Below are 19,490 nucleotides of genomic sequence, written 5' to 3' on the forward strand. Positions count from 1 at the left end.
ATAATTTGAAATGTTCCAGAAGGGAAATGATTGATTGGAAAAATGATTATCTCAACACATCTCATGACATGTATATTGGTTTCTGTTACAATTTTATGGATGTACTGCAGATATACTATCTGGTTCAGCATCACTTGTCCACTTGTCACCCCCATAAATGGACCTTGCTTCCCTATAATCTGGAGATCATTGCTTCTGCTATCTAGTTAAACAATAGCATGACCAAGGGATTATAACACTAAGTTCCTTTATTATGTGTACTGGATACTTTTCGGAAGCTGAAGTCAAAAGCACTTTAGTGAGAAGAGGCCAACTGTAAAACAACAATCTGGTTTTATTCTACATAAAATATATGAATGCAATTTTCACAGCATGATTCAATCAATTTACTACTGCAATTCATGTCGAGCAGAAATGATCAATCTCCCTACATCCATTTGGCTTGTGACTGTTTGAACTACATTTGATGCAAGCTTTGATCAGCCAACAGCCATATTTTGTAATCACATCTGTTCAACAAGCCATGTCTGTGGAGGATAAACAATTGCACCAATAAGAGCTTTTTGTGGCACGGGATGGAATAGATGTGGCGAAGTGGGGAAGTGGGATCCTTTAGTTGTGACATGCCGAAAATAAATGTTTGATCCTTAGTTCCTACAAAGTTTTGGCAATGCTATTCTACATCTTTGCGGCCGTAGGAAATGGTCATAGTAGCTTTTAGGTTTGTCCTCCTTCTCGCAATAAATGTAGTTTCACAGCAGACGGGGTCAACTTTGACATTTAAGATGACCCCTTTAACAACAAAATAATCAGTGTAGAATATATACTAACAATTATGGTGTTTTTATGCAGGGGAGGCAATAAACATTACTTAAGTTTTATACTTGTATGGTGTCATATATTACAGTCATAATTGTGTAAATTGATTCATTAAATATAGTAATTGTACATGTCTTTTTCTTTGGGAGTACAAAGCCTTTAAAGCCTAAGTAGATTCCTCAAATAATAAAAAGAAATATTTGATTCCTCGACTGGCCACTTTACTCTTATACCGGACATCGTATTGGGAGTACTGTATTTGGACCTATAAGATCAGCTGTTGCAATAGGTGAACAGTACAGTTTTCTGTAAAACTGCATATGTTCGCATTCTTAACTGATCATCTAAACCTCCTATCATCTCCTGACTAATGTCCACCATCATCATCTTTACAGTTTCCCACTACAGTGCAGTTTTCTCCTTTTAATAAATGGATGCGTCTATTTGTATTAACGCGATTCCAGCCGTTTCTCTGATTGGCTCTCCATTATCACATGACCTATTGCTGATTGGTCCCCCCGTGTGTCTGTCTCTCTCACCACTCCCTTCTCGGCCGCCCGCCGCTTCTCTCCCCGCCAGCGCTCTCGGCTGCCCACCGGCCCGCCCGCCACCGCTCTCGGCTGCCCACTGGCCTGCCTGCCACTGCTCTCGGCCGCCTGCCCACCGTCGCTCTTGGCCGCCTGCCCACCGCCGCTCCCAGCCGCCTGCGGGCCCTCTTGGGGCCAGATGGATTAGATGCTCGCCGCTGCCCAGGCCTCGGAGCTGCAATGGAGGCAACATGGTGTTGCGGGGCTGCTCAGGGCTCTGGGCTGCTCGGAGGCTTGGCACAGTTGAGGCAATGTGGTTGACAGATCGGAGGATGGGTCGGTGCTATGGATGGGCGCATGCGCAGAAAAGGGTTAGTGTAAATTGTGCTGGGCGGGGGGGGTTGCTGGGAGTCTGAGACTATTTGTCCTAACTCGTTACTGCGCATGCATCAAGAGACGCATGTGCAGAAGGGAGACTTGGTACACATAGTTACTTCGTTAATAAATGCATTAGTGTCCTACTTTAGGTCCAACAAGAAACCCATTTCTTTTACAGCTCCAGATAGTCCCTCATCTACTCTGGGTGGGCTGTGATGTTGGTGAAGCAAATTTCACATCTGCTGAGTGCATCTCAGATAGATGCCAAAGAATTGATGATGTGGCATCTCAAGTTTTCAACATGATGTTTGTCGACTATCTGAAGCTGCTGCTCTTTGCTTTGGAACTTAGACATGAAAAGACATTTTCAGCTATATAGAACGTTACAGCTTTCTTGTAACTATCAATTTTCTTAAAACTTAAATACGATAATCCTGTACTTGTGCAGCTGATATGAGTGTTGTAATTTGGTGAGGCTGATTAGGGTGCTGGTGGTGGTGTTTGATGCTATTGGCCTTGATCATGGCCACAGCAGAGATGGAGGTGACAGCAGTGGCTTTCCTTGCTGGCATTACTTCATAGAGCCCTGAAGTGGATGGCTGACTTGGTGTTGCTGGGGCCACTAATCTAGGCACCAGTAGGAATGTTACCTGTTGCACCCCTCAGAGGTAAGTCAAGTGGGGAGATTTGTGCTAATATCCTTTTTACTTTTGAAAATGTTGCCTTTCCTTTTCTCACCTGCCTACTATCATTACCAGTGAGCTCTCAACTTCTTGCCTTCCATGTTCAATTTGCCCAGCACATGAACATACAACACCATGTTCACAGCCTTAAGGATATATGCTAGTTTGAGGATATTTTGCAGTTTTGAAGAACTTCCTACAAGTAAACCTCTTCCAGTTAAATCATTGAAACTGGTGCTGATACTATTCTCAGGTTATTTTTGGATTTGCTGTGTTACTCTGTAGGCCCTGTGCTCAAGGCAGCCTGGTTATTGCTTAGTGACTAAGTTGAATACAGTTATCAAATAATTTGCAGCATAATTATACCTCACAAAAGGTTGGTAAATGTAATGCTTTGACACAAAATGTACCCACAAAAGGATTAGAATATTAAAAATATGTGCTGTTACAGTCAAGTTTGTGTTGATCCAAAATTGCAATCAAAATTAGATGCAAGAGCTCAACTGCTTTCCAAGCTGAAAAGTAATGATCTTTAGCATTTAACTTTTATTTTGAACTTTTTTAAACTTTCAGCCAAGCGACAAGATTCATGTCAATATCCCACTGTCACAGCAGGTCTGTAATGAGAGCAGGCTCTCCATGTCTGAATCAGTGTCAGAATTTTTTGATGCCCAAGAAGTGCTTCTATCAGCAAGCTCTTCAGAGAATGAGGTAAGAAAGAAAATGTTACAACATTTTGAAGTATAAAATCTTTTGAGGAGGAGGTGTCGTGAAAGTTAAACAGATGGCCATTAGTATTGGTTTTATTATGAATCCCAACTGCTTGCATCAATTGTAACGTGTGTGTTTATAATAAATGACATGAAATACTTCCAAACTCTTTTAATGTTATACCATGCACAATCTACTATTTTCCTGATAAGTAGGAGTTGTGTGTAAGCTTGCCTATGCCTATAAGGCCAGAAAATCTCATTGTTATAAGTAAAGAAAGTCCAACGTCAGTTAGAGAATAAGGCCAAGAAATTTCTTAGCCCCAAGAAACAGGCACGGAGATCATGATGTGCTAGCAACCTATGCCCATTGGAGGACTGCAGGCGGCACGCAAGCTTTGAGCTGTCTGCTGATTAGCATGATTGTGCTGTTCAGCCCAGCGCTGAACGTGCTGCTGAGTGGCTTAGCTAGCACTAATTAAAGCTAGCCTGTGCTACTTAGGAGGAGTCTGCACCTCTACATTTGGTTTGCATATCATCATTGAAGTGGCTGGGGAAAAGAGAGGGAAAAATCCATTAATGATGGCACAACAGAGGAGAGAGCATGCACCAAGGTTCTCCAATGCAACACTGGAGGCCTTAGTGCAGAAGGTCAATTCGAGGAGAGAGGTCCTCTTTCCACACATGGCCAGGAGGCCTTCCATGCAACAGACAGAAGTTCAATGGGAACAGATAGCCAATGTGGTCAATGCCAGCAGTGTTGCCCCGAGGACCTGGACTTAGCACAGGAAGTGGTTTAATGACCTCATACGAGTGGTCACAGTCAATGAGTTTATCTTCAAATGCCATATTCCACCAACTGCACTACTAGCCTAACACACTGATCAATGCACCAGTCCCCCATAACTCCCCTACCAGCAATCTCTACCAAACACGACTCATACCTCACATTCATAGCATCACCTCACACTCTCACACTTGCCACTTCGGTAAGACTCGCACTCACACCTCACAGCTTGCACATACTGACAGCTATTCAACCATGACAGGCACGTCACCCAAACACATTACACAACTGTTATGTTCAGAATAAATCCATAGGACTATATTGCAAGCTCAAACTGTTGTGACCTTGGTCACTTTATTCAGCCTCTAGAGTGAGGAAGCAGCATGGTGAATCACCTTTTATACCTGCTTGCCCCAGGATGCAAGTCTTACATTTGGGTAAGGTTTACATACATACATAACATCACTCCCCACCCCCCACAAAGTCTTATTGCGCAAGTTGTTTGCAAGTTGAGGTGATCTGGCGCCCCGTGCCCCGGGTCGATCGCCTGGGTTGAAGTCCTGACAAGGTGGGTTTATCCTTGTGGTTGACAGCGAAGTTGATCCTGTTGGTGGGTCGCTGGGGACCAGGTCCTTTCACAGTGGTTCCTGGTGATCTGTCGTTCACAGTTTAGTCTGGTCCAACTGCTTCACTCGTTAGCCCGGTACATGGTTTCACAATCAAATGCTCCATTTTCATCGCATACACTCCATTCCCCCCCTTGGCTAATGCGGTGCTAGCGGCCCAACTGGGGCCCTGAACATGGTCTACATCACTTATTCTGATGTCGCGTGGAGGGGCCATGCAATTATAGTGCATTCTCTGCGGATGGCATGCGGATTCTGACTGATGATTGTGTAACACCCAGGATAGCCGGGTCTGTAGGGAGTCTACCATGGCACGCGTGGTGCTGGGTTTAGTCATTTGGGCGCTGACCCTGAGGTCTGGCAAACCCAGGCTGGCCACATTGGCCTTGAGACTTTCGGTAGTGGCAGGAGGCCTAGCGGTCCCCGTGGAGCATCGACTGTGTGTAGCCGCCCTGCCTTGCTTTGCAACGTTGGGATGGGTCTACCGTCTCTTTGGTGGATAGATTGCCGCATCCCGTCTAGCAGTTCACCTTTGGCAGGCGATAACCTGGGATTCTGGCTGGTCCAGGTCCTAAGCTGGGGGGCCGGTACGCTTAACCCCACGCTTTCTAGCACTTCCACGACAGCGAGTGGGTCTGCAGGCTGCGCCGTTTCCACCCCGGGGGTGGGCAACGGTGGCCAACTGAGAGCATACTCTGTGCCTGGCCTGTGGTGGATCATGTTACAGTGCACAGACAGTGTTAGCCATTCTTGAAACAATGCATCAATAATGGTGCCTCTGCTCTCCAAAGCTTGTGGGCTGAACAGCTTGTCTGACTCGAACACTTATTGGGACACTCTTTGGTACGTCTCTTTAGTCCCGTGAACGCAGGCTGCTGCTTTGTTTAATTTATTGGATACATGTTCAATCGTTTGGGGCTCGCCCATAACTTTTGCTTGCTGTACAACACTCCCGACCCCGTGCGGTCACATCTCACTTGCTACGAATACTTTGTTAGATACATATACAACTGGTTGGGATTCGCCCGCTACTTTGGCTTGCTGTAAGGTACCCCCAACCCCATACAATGGTACATCATTGGCCGCGAAAGACCGCTCGCAAGGGTTACATGGTGCACACAATTTATTTGAGCGTAGTGGGTTCCTGGCCTTCACTGCGGCCGCTCCTTTACCTTTGCCCCAAACCCAGTCGTCTTCCTTGCTGGGCGACATTCCTCCGTTCTGGACGCGCTCTCTCGTCCCGTGGTCCGGACGCGTGATGCCGACTGCCGTGATCTTCCTCCTCAGGTATTTTGCTTCTGGCGTCAGGAAGATGCATTCGGATCATTTTGGCCAGAGTCCCACTCCGCATGGTCGACCTGGAAGCCTCTTCCATTATCGCAAAAAGGTCGTCAGCTTTGGGTGGTGGGTGTAAAGTCTTTACACAATACCACAAATCCACACGAGGCACATTCTATGGACAAGGTCACTGCATGACCTGAACCTTTATTCACAGGACCAAGAAGTGTTGACCCTGCGTGGGACCTCCCTTTATATACCTGGATGACCAGGTGAGGAGTGTCTCCTACAAGTTCACCCCCTGTGGTCAAGGTGTGCATTTCTTACGTATATACAGTATTGCAGTGTTGTTACATAAAGGTTACATACCTGACAGTGGGTACTGCAGAGGTCTTCCCAGTTCCATCGAATCTTCCCCATCCACCTCCTGCCAAGCAGCGTTGGCCCATTACCTGAAACAATCCACAGTGGTAAATCGTGCACTGCTCCCTCATGGAATACTCTTATGTCTGCACTACTAATAACTGGTATCAGTTCCTTGGTGTAGGTGCGCAGCTTTGCCTGAATCGGGATCAGCTTGGGTCGCTGTGCTTCATCACTCCACAGCCTCTCGAATGCCTTCTGGCACATAACTGATTGACTTGACCCCGTGTCTAGTTCCATGGAGACTGGAGTGCCATTAAGTTCAACTTTTAACATTATCGGAGGGCTTTTGGTGGTGAAGGTGTGTATTCCATATCCTTTCTCTTTATCCTCAGGTTCAGTTGCCTCTCCTGCTCCTTCATCGTGATCCTCGCTGGATTGGTCGTCCTCTCCTGACTCTGCCACATGATGAGTCAGAGATCGTTTGCACATTTGCTGGAGGTGCCCCATTGTTCCACAGCCCTTGCACACATAGGGCTTGAATCGACATTGATGAGCTCTATGGCTGCCCCCGCAGCACCAACATGGTGCTAATGATTACGCTTTCACGCCTAACGGTGGACTCTGAGTCACTCTAGGCCTAGGTCTGGCCTCTGCAATTGAGTGGGCCCTGCCCTGTGCCATTCTGCCTGCTGCAAACATTATTTTGTGCACTGTGCTCGCTGGTGAGCTTCGATTCTGTGAAGATATCTGTTTCGTGTTATCGCTCGTGGATATGAAGGCTTGGGCTATCGTGATGGCCTTGCTCAGATCTAGAGATTCGGCAGACAGCAGTTTGCGAAGGATGACCTCGTGGCCAATTCCGAGCACGAAAAAGTCCCGCAACATTTCCCCCAAGGATCCTGCAAAGTCGCACTGTCCCGCAAGGCGTTTTAGGTCGGCAACAAAACTCGCCACGTTCTGGCCCTCGGAGCGACGGTGCGTGTAAAAGCCGCACCTGGCCATCAAGATGCTCTCCTTTGGCTTGAGATGTTCTTTAGCCAGCGTACACAGCTCTGCGTAAGATTTGTTCATTATTTTAACCGGTGCCAGCAAATTTTTTAGGAGGCCATATACCGATGACCCACAAATGGTGAGGAGAATCGCCCTGCACTTGGCCGCCATCTCAGTCTTGTCCAATTCGTTGGCCACGAAGTACTGGTCGAGGCGCTCAATGAAGGCTTCCCAGTCATCACCCTCAACAAATCTCTCAGGAATATCAACGGCAGCCATTACCGCGTTACTCGTCACCAATTTGTTATGTTCAGAATAAATCCACAGGACTATATCGCGAGCTCAAACTGTTCACCTTGGTCACTTTATTCAGACTCTAGAGTGGGGAAGCATCTTTTATACCTGCTTGCCCCAGGGTGCACAGGTGACCCTGAGGTCTCCCACAGGTGTGCCCCCTAGTGGCAAGTCTTACATTTGGGTAAGGTCTACATACATACATAACAACACTCTTTCCCTTGCAGGATAAGATAGCTCACAGCCAGCGCCAGCAGAACCTGACCGGCGGGGTAGAGGCTCGCCTGCATCACCTCACCCCCTTGGCAGAGACGGTGCTGGCCATTCTTGGCAGGAGCATAGCTGAGCCAGTGGCGGAGCTGAAAAAATATAAGATGCCAGCAGTACAAGATCCTTATACGTAATCCTCCTCCTCACATCCCACTTCCCCCTCCTCCCACAATCTCTTCCAGCATACTGCCCCCCCCCCCTCCCACCTCACCACAATCCTCCCTTTGTGCTTTTCTCATTTCAGATTCCCAAGAAATTTAACCTGCCCAGCCAGTGGCAGGAGGGAGAGGAGAGAGCAACCACCAGCTCAGATACTGGCACTGCATGGAGTTTAGAGGGTAGTTTAGAGGTGGGATCTGACAATTGTGAGTCACCAGGCATCTGCATTGCATTGAGCAGTGTGTGAGAGGCTAGTGGTGCAGTTGGTGGAATATGGCATTTGAAGATGCATGTGGTGAGCTGCAGCCACGGTAGATGGAAAGGGTAGTGCGGAGGGCGAGGTCGCACATGAGTTCTGCTGCAGAGGACTCGGATGAGGACTTCGATGGGGAGGTCTACAGAAGAATGCTGATAGGTATACACAACAAAATGCTTGGTGCATTGGCAGGCCTGCCAGAAAGCCTGAGTGCCGTTTCAAGGAGCATGGAGGAGTCTGGCATCAATCTTACACAGGGCTTTGTGCAGAGCTCTGAGCCCATGGAAGGGGTGGGCAGATCCAAAAACTCACTTGTGGACCCAACCATCATGCAGCGCCTGATGGCAGATGTCTCAGCTTCCATTGCAGCACAAACAACAACAGATGGCTAGGAGTGCTGAGGCGTCGCCCTGGGGGAGTGGCAGTGGTTCCGTCGAGGTCGAACCTGCTGTGCGCTCTCAGGACAACAGCATTCATCCTCCCACCACTGCCACTCCGCCAGTGCCCTTGCTGTTGGCTGTCAGTCAGCCAGGCCAGACTGTTGCCGCCCATGCCGAGGTGGTGCAGTCCGCAGCCATGCCTTCTAGGCCTAGAGATGTTCGAGATTGTCCTGCAAGGTCATCATCCGTCTCGCCCACTAAAAGTCAGCAGCCTTACACCAGCCATGCTGCAGCCACTGGGGTAGCACTTCTTGGAGCACTAGGACAAGCAAAAGCACATGGAAGTCAGAAACCTGGAAATATAGAAAATAGGTGCAGGAGTAGGCCATTCGGCCCTTCGAGCCTGCACCACCATTCAATATGATCATGGCTGATCATTCACCTCAGTACCCCATTCCTGTCTTCTCTCCATACCCCTTGACCCCTTTAGCTGTAAGGGCCACATCTAACTCTTTTTTGAATATATCTAACGAACTGGATTCAACAACTTTCTGCGGTAGAGAATTCCACAGGTTCACAATTCTCTGAGTGAAGAAGTTTCTCCTCATCTGGGTCCTAAATGGCTTAACCCTTATCCTTAGACTGTGATCCCTGATTCTGGACTTCCCCAACATCGGAAACATTCTTCCTGCATCCAACCTGTCCAATCCCGTCAGGCACTAAGGAAATGCACAAGGTGATTAGTTGACTTTGTTAGGTTATATTGAATGGATTGATGGATAAAGTTGGATTGGAATGTGTCTTTTCTGGTGGTTTTTATTTCAGCATTGTGGCCAAGAGGACACAGCAATGGTCAGAGTGGTCCAGGCAGTGGAAGCATTACTTAAGGATGCCAATGGTCTGCTCCATCAGATTCCATGTGGCAGCATGGCTCTCATTGTAGCCCTGCTGCCCACGTGTGGTTGGGTTGTGGAGCGGAACCATGAGCCAGGTGGTCAGCGGATTGCCCTTGCTGCCCAGTAGCCATCCTCTGGAGTCTTAGTGGCTCAAAGACTGAGGGAACAGCGGACTGGCGCAGAATAAAAACATCTCGACTGCTGCCAGAATACTAGGCATTCACCATCATAATGTGCTGCGCATGGTCGCACACCAACTGCACATTCAGCGAGTGATAATCTTTGCAGTTGCGCTATATCTCAGCAGTTAGATGCGGTGCCCACAAAGCCACATGCGTGCAGTTGATGGTGCCCTGCACCATGGGGATACTTGCTATCCTGTCAAAGCCATGTGTACCTTCCATCTGCTTCTCTCTGGTCAGAGAGAAGACAATGAAGTCCCCTCTCTTGGGATAAAGAGCTTCTGTCACTTCTCTTATGCAGCAGTGGACGGTGAACTGAGAGATGTTACAGATGTCACCTGCTCAAGCCTGGAAGGATTTCAACGCAAAGAAATTCAGAGCCACGGCCACCTTCACAGCCACTGGTAGCGTTGTCTTGCTCTGGTGAGGCTGCAGGTCTGGTTGCAAGAGGTGGTAGAGCTCTCTGAGCAACTACTTCATAATGCACAGAAGCCTCACACTCTGCGAGCAGCTTGTCCTCTTCTTTGCTGCCTCTGTTCCATCCATCTGTCATGCTGCAGGCCAAGGGGGATGACAATTAGAGCCCCCATGACTAGGAGCAAGTGGTCTGACCAGAACCCTTGAAGTCAGAATAAGACCTTCTCCACTTGCAGCACCACTCGCTGTCACTTCACCAACTTTAAACAACTCTGCGAAGCTGCAATCACTTCCACAAACTCAGAGCCTGTAGAAATAATCAGCAACTGATCTGAGAGTGGTCGTTAATCCCTTTAAATATCACCGGTAGGGGGTCTTTGCAGCTACTGAAAGCATGTTCAGCTGTGCGAGGTTGAACACACAGTGTTACTTCCAGCTTTTAGGACGGAAATGGCAGCGCTGACGTCAACTTAGCATTGAATGCTGATCGAAGTCACAATCTGCCTACTCGACATGCTACCGGCCCACGCTCCCAGTGCTGACGCCAGAATTGTGCGCGGGCTGCTCAGGCGCCCCTATCGAACAAAAACAGCATCCGTAGCACCCAAACAACGTGCACTACACAATTCAATTTCTAGGCTTCATCAGGAAACTTTGCAGATTGGTATGTGTTGATCAGTTTCAGATTAAAACATCAGCACTCCACCTTTTATGATTGTTTTACCCCATTAACAGAGTGTGCCATACCATCCACTGATGGACGTTTTTTAATATATTACTAGAGCATTTTTAATATATTAGTAGTGGCTCTTCTAGGTCTGGACAGGGGCAGTGCACTCCAGGTGTGTAATGTCGACAGGCACTGCAAACCTGGAGTGCACTGCCCGAGGCGCAAAAATCGGTCTCGAACTTTCTTCAGTGTGTCAGCAAGCCACAGTGAAAATTGAACTATGCCCCTACTTTTCTCACAGTTGTAGTTAAGATGTTGGAGCCAGGATGTAACAATAATTTTGTTTTCTGTAACAATAATTTTGTTTTCTTTAACAACAAACCTAATGCTTCCCTTTCTAACTCTTAGGGATCAGATGATGAATCATATGTTAGTGATGTCAGTGACAATATTTCAGAAGACAATGCCAGCGTTGCAGAGAATACTTCTCGACGATGTATGAACAAAACCTTACATTATCATTCAGTGACGATGGAATTAAAAAGATATATACATGCAAATGAGACCACTGTTCACCATTTACATATAAGATTTGGACTCGGGAATCGGAAGAACATTCTCAAAATTTGCGGATGACACCAAATTAGGAAATGCAGTTCATATGGAGGAGGACTGTGACAAAATACAGGAAAACATTAATAAACTTGCAGAATGGCTAGGGGAGTGGGACTAGCTTGAGGTGCTCTTGCAGAGAGCCGGCAGGGACTTGACGGGCCGAATGGCCTCCCGTGCTGTAACCATTCTATGATAATTGGCAAATGAACTTCAATATCGATAAGTGTGAGGTGGTACATTTTGGTAGAAAGAATAAGGAGGCCAAGTATTCTTTAGAAAATAAATGTCTAAATAGGGTAAAAGAATCTGGGGATACAAATACACAGATCACTAAAAGTAGCGACGCAGATGAATAAGGTCATTTCTAGAGAGATAGAATTGAACAGCATAGATATTATGTTAAGCCTTTATAGAACCTTGGTTGGAACACACTTGGAGTACGGTGAACAGTTCTGGTCTCCATATTATAAAAAGGATATAGAGGCAGTAGAGAAGGTGTAAAAAAAATTACGAGAATGATTTCAGAACTGAAAGATTATACCTATCGAGAACGATTGAACAGGCTGGGGCTCTTTTCTCTAGAAATGAGAAGACTTAGGGATGACCTGATGAAGGTCTTCAAGATTATGAAGGGGTTTGATCAGCTAGATGTAGAGAAGATGTTTCCACATGCGGGCGAGACCAGAACTAGGACCTATAAATATAAGATTGTTACTAAAAATCCAATAGGGAATTCAGGAGAAACTTCTTTACCCAGAGAATGGTTAGAATGTGGAGCTCGCTACCACAAGGAGTAGTTTAGGCAAATACCATAGATGCCTTTCATTACTTTGTAAATTATAGCTCACTGCCAGGTATAAGAATAATACATGACTAAAATATATTAGAAAGAGTTATACAACATAAGTTCAGAAGATATCATAAACTGCATTTATCAATGTTCACTAGCCCCAACACTTGTTATATTCCTGAAATACTCTCTGATGCTTGTTATTGTTTAAAATTAATGGGGATAAAATTGCCCCTTTTTTTAGAGGCCCATTAGCGCCTCCGCCCGGGGGAAGCGGGTGGGGGGGCGCTACCGGCTCCTGGGAAATTGTCCGGGAGGTTGCGGAGCCGCTGACCACGGCAGCACCGTGCCCTGCCCCACAGTTAGAACCCCAGGCTGCCACGCAACTGCCGATGACATCATCACCGTGTGCGCCGACCCCTTACCGCCCTGCAGGGGTAATTGCTACACTGGTGAGTCGCGTGTAGCGAAGCTGGTCGACATCCGTTCTCGGGACGCTACTTAAAAGGGAGGTTGACAGTGCCCTGCACTGCCATCTTTTTTGGATTGCCGACTCTCTGGTTGCCTCCAGGATGGCGGTCCTACCGTGGTCCGGGAGGTAGCGGAGCCGCTGGCACGGCAGCATCGTGCCCTGCCCCACAGTTAGTGCCCTACCATGCAGCCTGGCACTCGATTTTGGGTGCCGGTCCCACGCTGCCCTGGTGGCCTAGAGGAGGCAATTGGAGGCCTTGCAGTGTGTGCAGCGGCCCTTCCCTTTAAGTGAAGGGGACGGGCATTGAAGCACGTCAGCGCTATGTGGAGCATCCGCGTACCGCTTGACTCACCAACCCAGTTGTGCCCCGGGAACCGCCCCCAAAGGAACTGGCGTCTCGAGATTGCGCTCCGCTTTGTTTGAGGGGTGGTGAGCTAAATTCAGTAGCGGAGAGGGGATTTTAGCGTCGGGCGCGGAAAGTCCTGGCCCCAGCTTATTACTACCCCCAATTGGGACGCAGGGCATTTTCGCCCCCAATATTCTGTTTGAATTCATTGAACTTTTTTTTTCTAATTTTCAGTTTAGTTTACTTTTTTCTGCAGTCATGGCAGATGTGATAGCAGGTTCTCATGACTGGACACCATTTAAACTGAAGTGATTGGGGTTTATTTAATTGAATATTAAGGGAAATAGCACACCCTGCCTTCATTAGAATTTAAGCTGGAAAAGCAGCAGCCGCTTAATCAATCCGAACTGTGTCATTCTCTGCACTCTAGAATGAACCAACGGAAAGATGGAGGAGATGGAGTTTAGAAAGGCATAGAGAGCAGGGCAGTGAATTAATACTTGATTAACTACATCAGTCCTTATTTCACTACATGATAATCTCCCCAGCTAAATACATTTCAAGCATTGGAAGATAATTGTGTACTGCTGTGGAAAGGTATTACAGAGTGACTCATTACCCTTAATTACAGAAAATTATCCTGTTGAGTTATTGGGCATCATTCAACTATCACATCACATTCGTTGTCAGTATATCCTTATCTCCTGAAATAAGAGACCTCAGGCAGATCACAATACTCAGCTGGTTTTATGATTTAGTCATCTCTTTTCCCTGTCCATAAACCATGTTGCAACATTCATGATAATCACAAGCCTTTAACTCTGTTGGTTTCTTCCTACACAGTTAATTAATTTACAATTCTGGGTTGAAAAGAATCTGAGTGTGAGGGAGTCTGTGTTCAGCAGTGTAGTTTAAATGGACACTTTTACTACAAACAACGACAACAACAACGTATATTTGTATAGTGCTCCTCATGAAGAAAAACAGAGAGCTTTACAGTGGGAGGAGGTGAACAGCAAGATGAGAAAGGTGAAAGGGGGATTCAAAAAGCATGGTTAGCAAGATTTTTATTTAAGGAGCCTTTAAAAAAGCGATAGTTAGCAAGAGCAAGTAGTTTTGGGAGGGAGTTCGAAAGGTCATCAGTATAGTAGCTGAAAGAATGGGCTCCTACAATGGAGTAAAGCAGTGGGATAGCGGAACCTAGAGTGGAGAGTGTATGGAACATAGGAACAAGAATAGTCCATTTAACCCTTCAAGTCTTTGCCATTTCATGAGATAATGGGTGATCTGTATCCTAACTCCAACCACCCACTTGGCTCCATGTCCTTTAATACCTTTGGCTAGCAAAAATCCATCGATCTCAGATTTAAAATTATTAATTGAACTAGCATCTACTGCCTTTTGTGGGAGAGAGTCCCACACTTTTACCACGCTTTGCGTGAAGAAGTGTATTCTAACATCTCTCCTGAATGTCCTGGCTCTGATATTAAAGCTATGTCCCCTTGTCCTAGACACCCCATCAGCAGAAAAAGTTTATTTTTATTTGTCCCTTCAATTTCTTTCAAAATCCTAACAAACTCAATCAAATCACTCTTTAATCTTCTGTATTCCAGGGAACATAAGCTGAGTTAATGTAATCTCTCAAATGTAACCCTTGGAGCCCTGGTAACATTCTGGATAATCTGCACTGCACTCTTTCCAAGGCTAATATATCCTTTCTACGGTGCAGTGCCTAGAACTGTACATAGTTCTCCAGATGTGGTCTAACCAGGGCTTTATATAGATGTAGCAAAGCCTCCTTTTATATTCTAGCTCTCTAGTTATAAAGGTTAACATTCCATCAGAATTTTTATACATGACGACCTCATTTTAGTGATCTGTGTACATGGATCCCTAAATCTCTTTGGACCTCCTAGCATTTTACCATTTAAAAATACTAGGGCTTATCCTTTCTTGATACAAAATTTATGACCTTGCACGTGCCTGTGTTGAAATCCATTTGCTGCAGTTTTGCCTACTCACTCAATCTATCAATGTCTCTTTGTAATTTTATGCTCATGTCTGCGCTACTTACTATGCTACCAATCTTTGCTTCATTGGCAACTTTGCATATATGGCTTATCTATTGTGTTATCCAATCATTAATAAATATAATGAATAGTTGAGATTCCAGCACAGATCCTTGTGGGACATTAGTCACTTCCTTCCAATTCGAGTATGTACCCATTATCCCTACTCTGTCTTCTACCGCTTAACCAGGTCAGTAATTAGCCTTGAATTCCATGAGCTATCACTTTAGCTAACAGTCTCTTATGTGGAATTTTATTGAATGGAATATACAATTGGAAAAATTTGCTTGGACGGAGTGACGTCACACACTGAAAGGATTTGTAAATGAGGACTTTGAAGTTGATGTACTGGGTCAGGGAGCCAGTGACCAAGAATGGGGATAAAGGAGAACTTGAGCTGCAGAGTTCTTGATTAACAGATTTATGAAGGGATAAAAGAATAGGCCAATTACATCAATCTGAGCGGTGAAGAAGACATGGATTTGGATTTTGACAGTAGAGGGAGCGAGCTAGGGGTATAAGCAGGCAATTTTCTGGAAGTGGAAAATTGACGAGACGTGAATTAAGAAGTCAGCTAAGGATCAAGCAACATGCACCACCTAGTTTAGTCTGAGTGGGAAGCTGGGGAAATGATTGGAGCTGAAGACAAAGACATACACGTGCTAGATGAACGAAAAAGGACAGTTTTGGTATTGCTGACATTGATCTGAAAAAATTTTTTTTTCCAATACTGTCCTGCATGTAGTCATAACAGAAATCTCATTGGAATCTGTAGTGGTGAGTGGTCTATTCGTGAAAGTTGGCAATGTACTTATAGTGTTGAGTGTCATACAGATGGAAAATAAGGAGGGACAGATAATGGAACCCTAGGACTAGCAGGTAATCATGCGGGCTCAGGGGAAACCCCTAAAGAAGATCCAAAGACTGGCTTAGGACAGATAGGAACAAAGTGGATAGCACTGTCCTGAGGATGAACTACGGAACAGAGGGAGTGGAAGAAAATGGAGTGATTAACATCATCACACTTTGTCACCTTGGTTAATTTGACCAGGGCGGTCTCGATGCTGTAGGTGAGTCAGAATTAAGATAGGAGAGACTCGAAAAGGGATTGGTGGGATAGGTAACCACAGAGGTCAGTAATGTTGATGTCTTCAAGGACATTGGAAAGACAGTGCATGTCTCAGGGTGTTTGTTTGAGAGAATAGAGCAGCTGAGATTAAGCTTTTAAAAAAGAGGTGATGTCCATTTTAAAGGAGATTGGGATGCTGACACGATAGGGACAACTTGGCAATGCAAGATATTTGGGGGCTGAGAAGAGGAAGTTGCTTAGTTGGGAGCTTTGTCAAAATCAGTCAAGGGAAGAGATGTGGATTTCCTGGAGCAAATCAGGTTGGGGGAGGGATGGAAAAGATACTGCAAAGAAGGGACGAGGAGGGACTGAGTTGGAGAATGCTGGGTAGTGGGGTGTAGAGATGGAGGAGATCCAATCCCCTTTACTCAGAAATTCCTGTGTTGTATGGCTCAGTATAGCTTTGTCACAATTTATGATTACCTGCCAACTGAGCCAATGGGAAGGGGAGTTCAAATTTAATGAGCGTCATTCCTACTTGAGATTAATTTTAATGTCTAATACAGCAGTGACATCTCAAAGTGCAGCAACATACAACTGAATTTTAAAATATAATTACTTAAGCTTCCCACCCCCTTCAATAATACTTTTCAATATATAAATTATGGGTGATAATGAACAATTGTGCAATGAAACAGTATTCCAGCTAATAATATTTAATTGTCATGGAATACTATGACCATTGGTAATGCAGCAAAATGGTTTCTATGGTTACAACCATTCTAAAAATTATTTTTATATACAAGAGGAAATCCTACGAGCATATTAACTGTTAATTAAGCTGGTAGGTATGAATTTCAATAACTCTCCTTCAGAGCGGTTGATAAAGGTTACTGATGTGTGTTTTATTTTGCTACCTTATTTCTAGCAAGCCCAATGACTAAAAGTTAAATATCCATAACATTCCGAAAGTGCTAGTTAATGTTTTGAACTAGTTTCTAAGAATTATATTTTAAATATGTGTCTGATTAATTTATGTTGTTACAGTATCTAACGGAGAACTCATTGGCGGTGCATTTCGAAATGGTAGACGTACATGTCTCCCGGCACCATCACCTGATACCAGTAGCATCAATCTGTGGAACATTCTGAGAAATAATATTGGAAAAGACCTATCCAAGGTCTCCATGCCAGTTGAGCTGAATGAACCCCTCAATACTCTGCAGCATCTTTGTGAAGAATTGGAATATTCTGAATTGTTAGACAAGGCTGCTGAAACAGATGACCCATATGACCGAATGGTAATTTAGAACGGATTAGTGCTTTTATTTTGTAGTTGAATGTCATTGTTTGTTTAAGCATTTTACTATTTACTTTAACCCATTCCTACTCTTTAAAAAATAAAGTAATCCTTGTAAAGCTCAGGATTTGACGTTGAGTAATGTTGCTGCCAGTATTAAAATGGAGATTGTCATGTTACTATTGCTACATTGAACTTGCATACTTACAAGACAAATACTGATATTGTAAATTAAAATACAATTGACTAAAATCCAATTTGGAAAAGTAAACTCAATATTTTCTTTCTACTAAACTAAAATCTTGAGGGCTGGAAATTCCCCAACCTTGCACCCGGTTCGGAAAACGGCAAATTGGTAAATTCGTAGAAGACTTGCGCGCCGGTTTTTAAATACTGCTGGGGAGTGGACCGATGGCGTGCAAGACTGGAAAAAGCGCTTTCGCCTAAAATTTGTCTCAACATTGACCCGTATTCTGCATGAAAAAAAATGCTGGGGAGAAACCTGCATTGCAGCCCTTGGAAAAGCGGTAAGTATGAAGACCTGCAAAAAAGGTAAGTTAAAGTTATTATTTTTTCATTCTTTTTCAGCGATTTAGTATGTAAAGATTTTGTGACTGTTTTGTGAATTTTTTTGGGTGTTTTCCCCCTCCCAAGGCCTCTGTCTCTGTGATAATCAGCTTTGGACTAAAATTGGCGAGGATCACTGTTTCCGCCGCGAATCCTCGTGCAAGGCGATTTTTACCGCTGGGTGCATTTTTACACAAAACTTAGGCCTTAAAAAATTAGCGGAGTAATCGCGGTATTTCTGGCGAAAAAATAACGTCATCACCAAAATACAAATTTCTAGCCCTGAATGTTTTCTTTATATTTTGCACAATAATGGGTTATTTGACCTGCATAACTTTGCTATAAAAAAAGTAGACTGAAATAATATAACTGAAGTTATGATAAATACAGATTCTGAATATTTGTGTATTGTGTTTTAATTTTTTACAACTTTATATATTTCCATCTTCATTCTGTCCTAAATTTCCAGGTTATGATTGCTGCATTTGCAGTTTCAGGATATGCTACAACATATTACAGAGCTACATTTAAGCCCTTTAATCCTGTGCTTGGAGAGACCTATGAATGTATTCGAGAAGACAAGGGATTCAGGTTTTTTGCAGAGCAGGTATGATTCACATCCTAATCTTCGCTATACAGGTAAAATGTCCAGAATCCGGAATGTTCCATAATCTGGACAACGTGCCAATCCGTGGCAGGGTCACCCGGAAACCAGAAAATGTTCCGAAATCTGGACTCCCCCCACGTTGGCCCGAACTCGCCTCCCCCGCGCCCCACCCCCCCCAACCATCTCGGCCCGACCTCCCACCTCCCCCACCCCCGGTCTCGGCCCGACCTCACCTCGGCTTGATCTACCCCCGTCTCGGCCTGACCTCCGGCCGCCTGGCCTTGCATCCACCTCGGCCCAACCTTACCTCGGCCCGACCTCCGGCCGCCCAGCACCCCTGCCTCAGCCTGACCTCTGGCCTTCCCCCTCGCCTCGGCGCTCAGAAGAATGAGGTGATCTTATTGAAACGTATAAGATTATGAGGGGGCTTGACAAGATGGATGCAGAGAGGATGTTCCACTGATAGGGGAGACTAGAACTATTGAGGGCATGATCTTAGAATAAGGGGCCGCCCATTTAAAACTGAGATGAGGAGAAATTTCTTCTCTCAGAGGATTGTTAATCTGTGGAATTCGCTGCCTCAGAGAGCTGTGGAAACTGGGACATTGAATAAATTTAAGACAGAAATAGACTGTTTCTTAAACGATAAGGAGTTATGGGGAGCGGGCGTGGAAGTGGAGCTGAGTCCATGATCAGATCAGCCATGATCTTATTCAATGGTGGAGCAGGCTCGAGGGGCCGTATGGCCTACTCCTGTTCCTATTTCTTATGTTCTTATGACCTCTGGCCTCCCCCCTGCCCTGCCTCAGTCTGGCCGCCCCGCCTCAGCCTGCCCCCCCCCCCCGCCTCTGGCCGTCCTGCCTCCTCCCCGCCTCGGCCTGACCTCCGGCCATCTGACCTCGCCTCGGCCCGACCTCTCCCTGTCTCGGCCCGACCCCCCACTCGCCTTGGCGAGTCAACATTTTTT

General features: G+C 45.5%; 1 protein-coding gene across 7 annotated transcripts in view; it reads left to right on the forward strand.

Annotated features, from left to right (window-relative positions):
* Positions 1-19,490, forward strand: part of osbpl6 (oxysterol binding protein-like 6) — a 284,725-nt gene that overhangs the window by 188,798 nt on the left and 76,437 nt on the right. For all 7 annotated transcript variants that reach the window (XM_070875778.1, XM_070875776.1, XM_070875782.1 and 4 more), the window contains 4 exons: positions 2,981-3,118; positions 11,097-11,184; positions 17,097-17,350; positions 18,386-18,523. In XM_070875778.1, coding sequence (XP_070731879.1) covers positions 2,981-3,118; positions 11,097-11,184; positions 17,097-17,350; positions 18,386-18,523 — 618 coding nt within the window. The remainder of the gene's footprint in view (positions 1-2,980; positions 3,119-11,096; positions 11,185-17,096; positions 17,351-18,385; positions 18,524-19,490) is intronic.

The sequence above is a fragment of the Pristiophorus japonicus genome, chromosome 3 (genome assembly GCF_044704955.1).
Source record: "Pristiophorus japonicus isolate sPriJap1 chromosome 3, sPriJap1.hap1, whole genome shotgun sequence".
Lineage (NCBI taxonomy): Eukaryota > Metazoa > Chordata > Chondrichthyes > Pristiophoridae > Pristiophorus > Pristiophorus japonicus.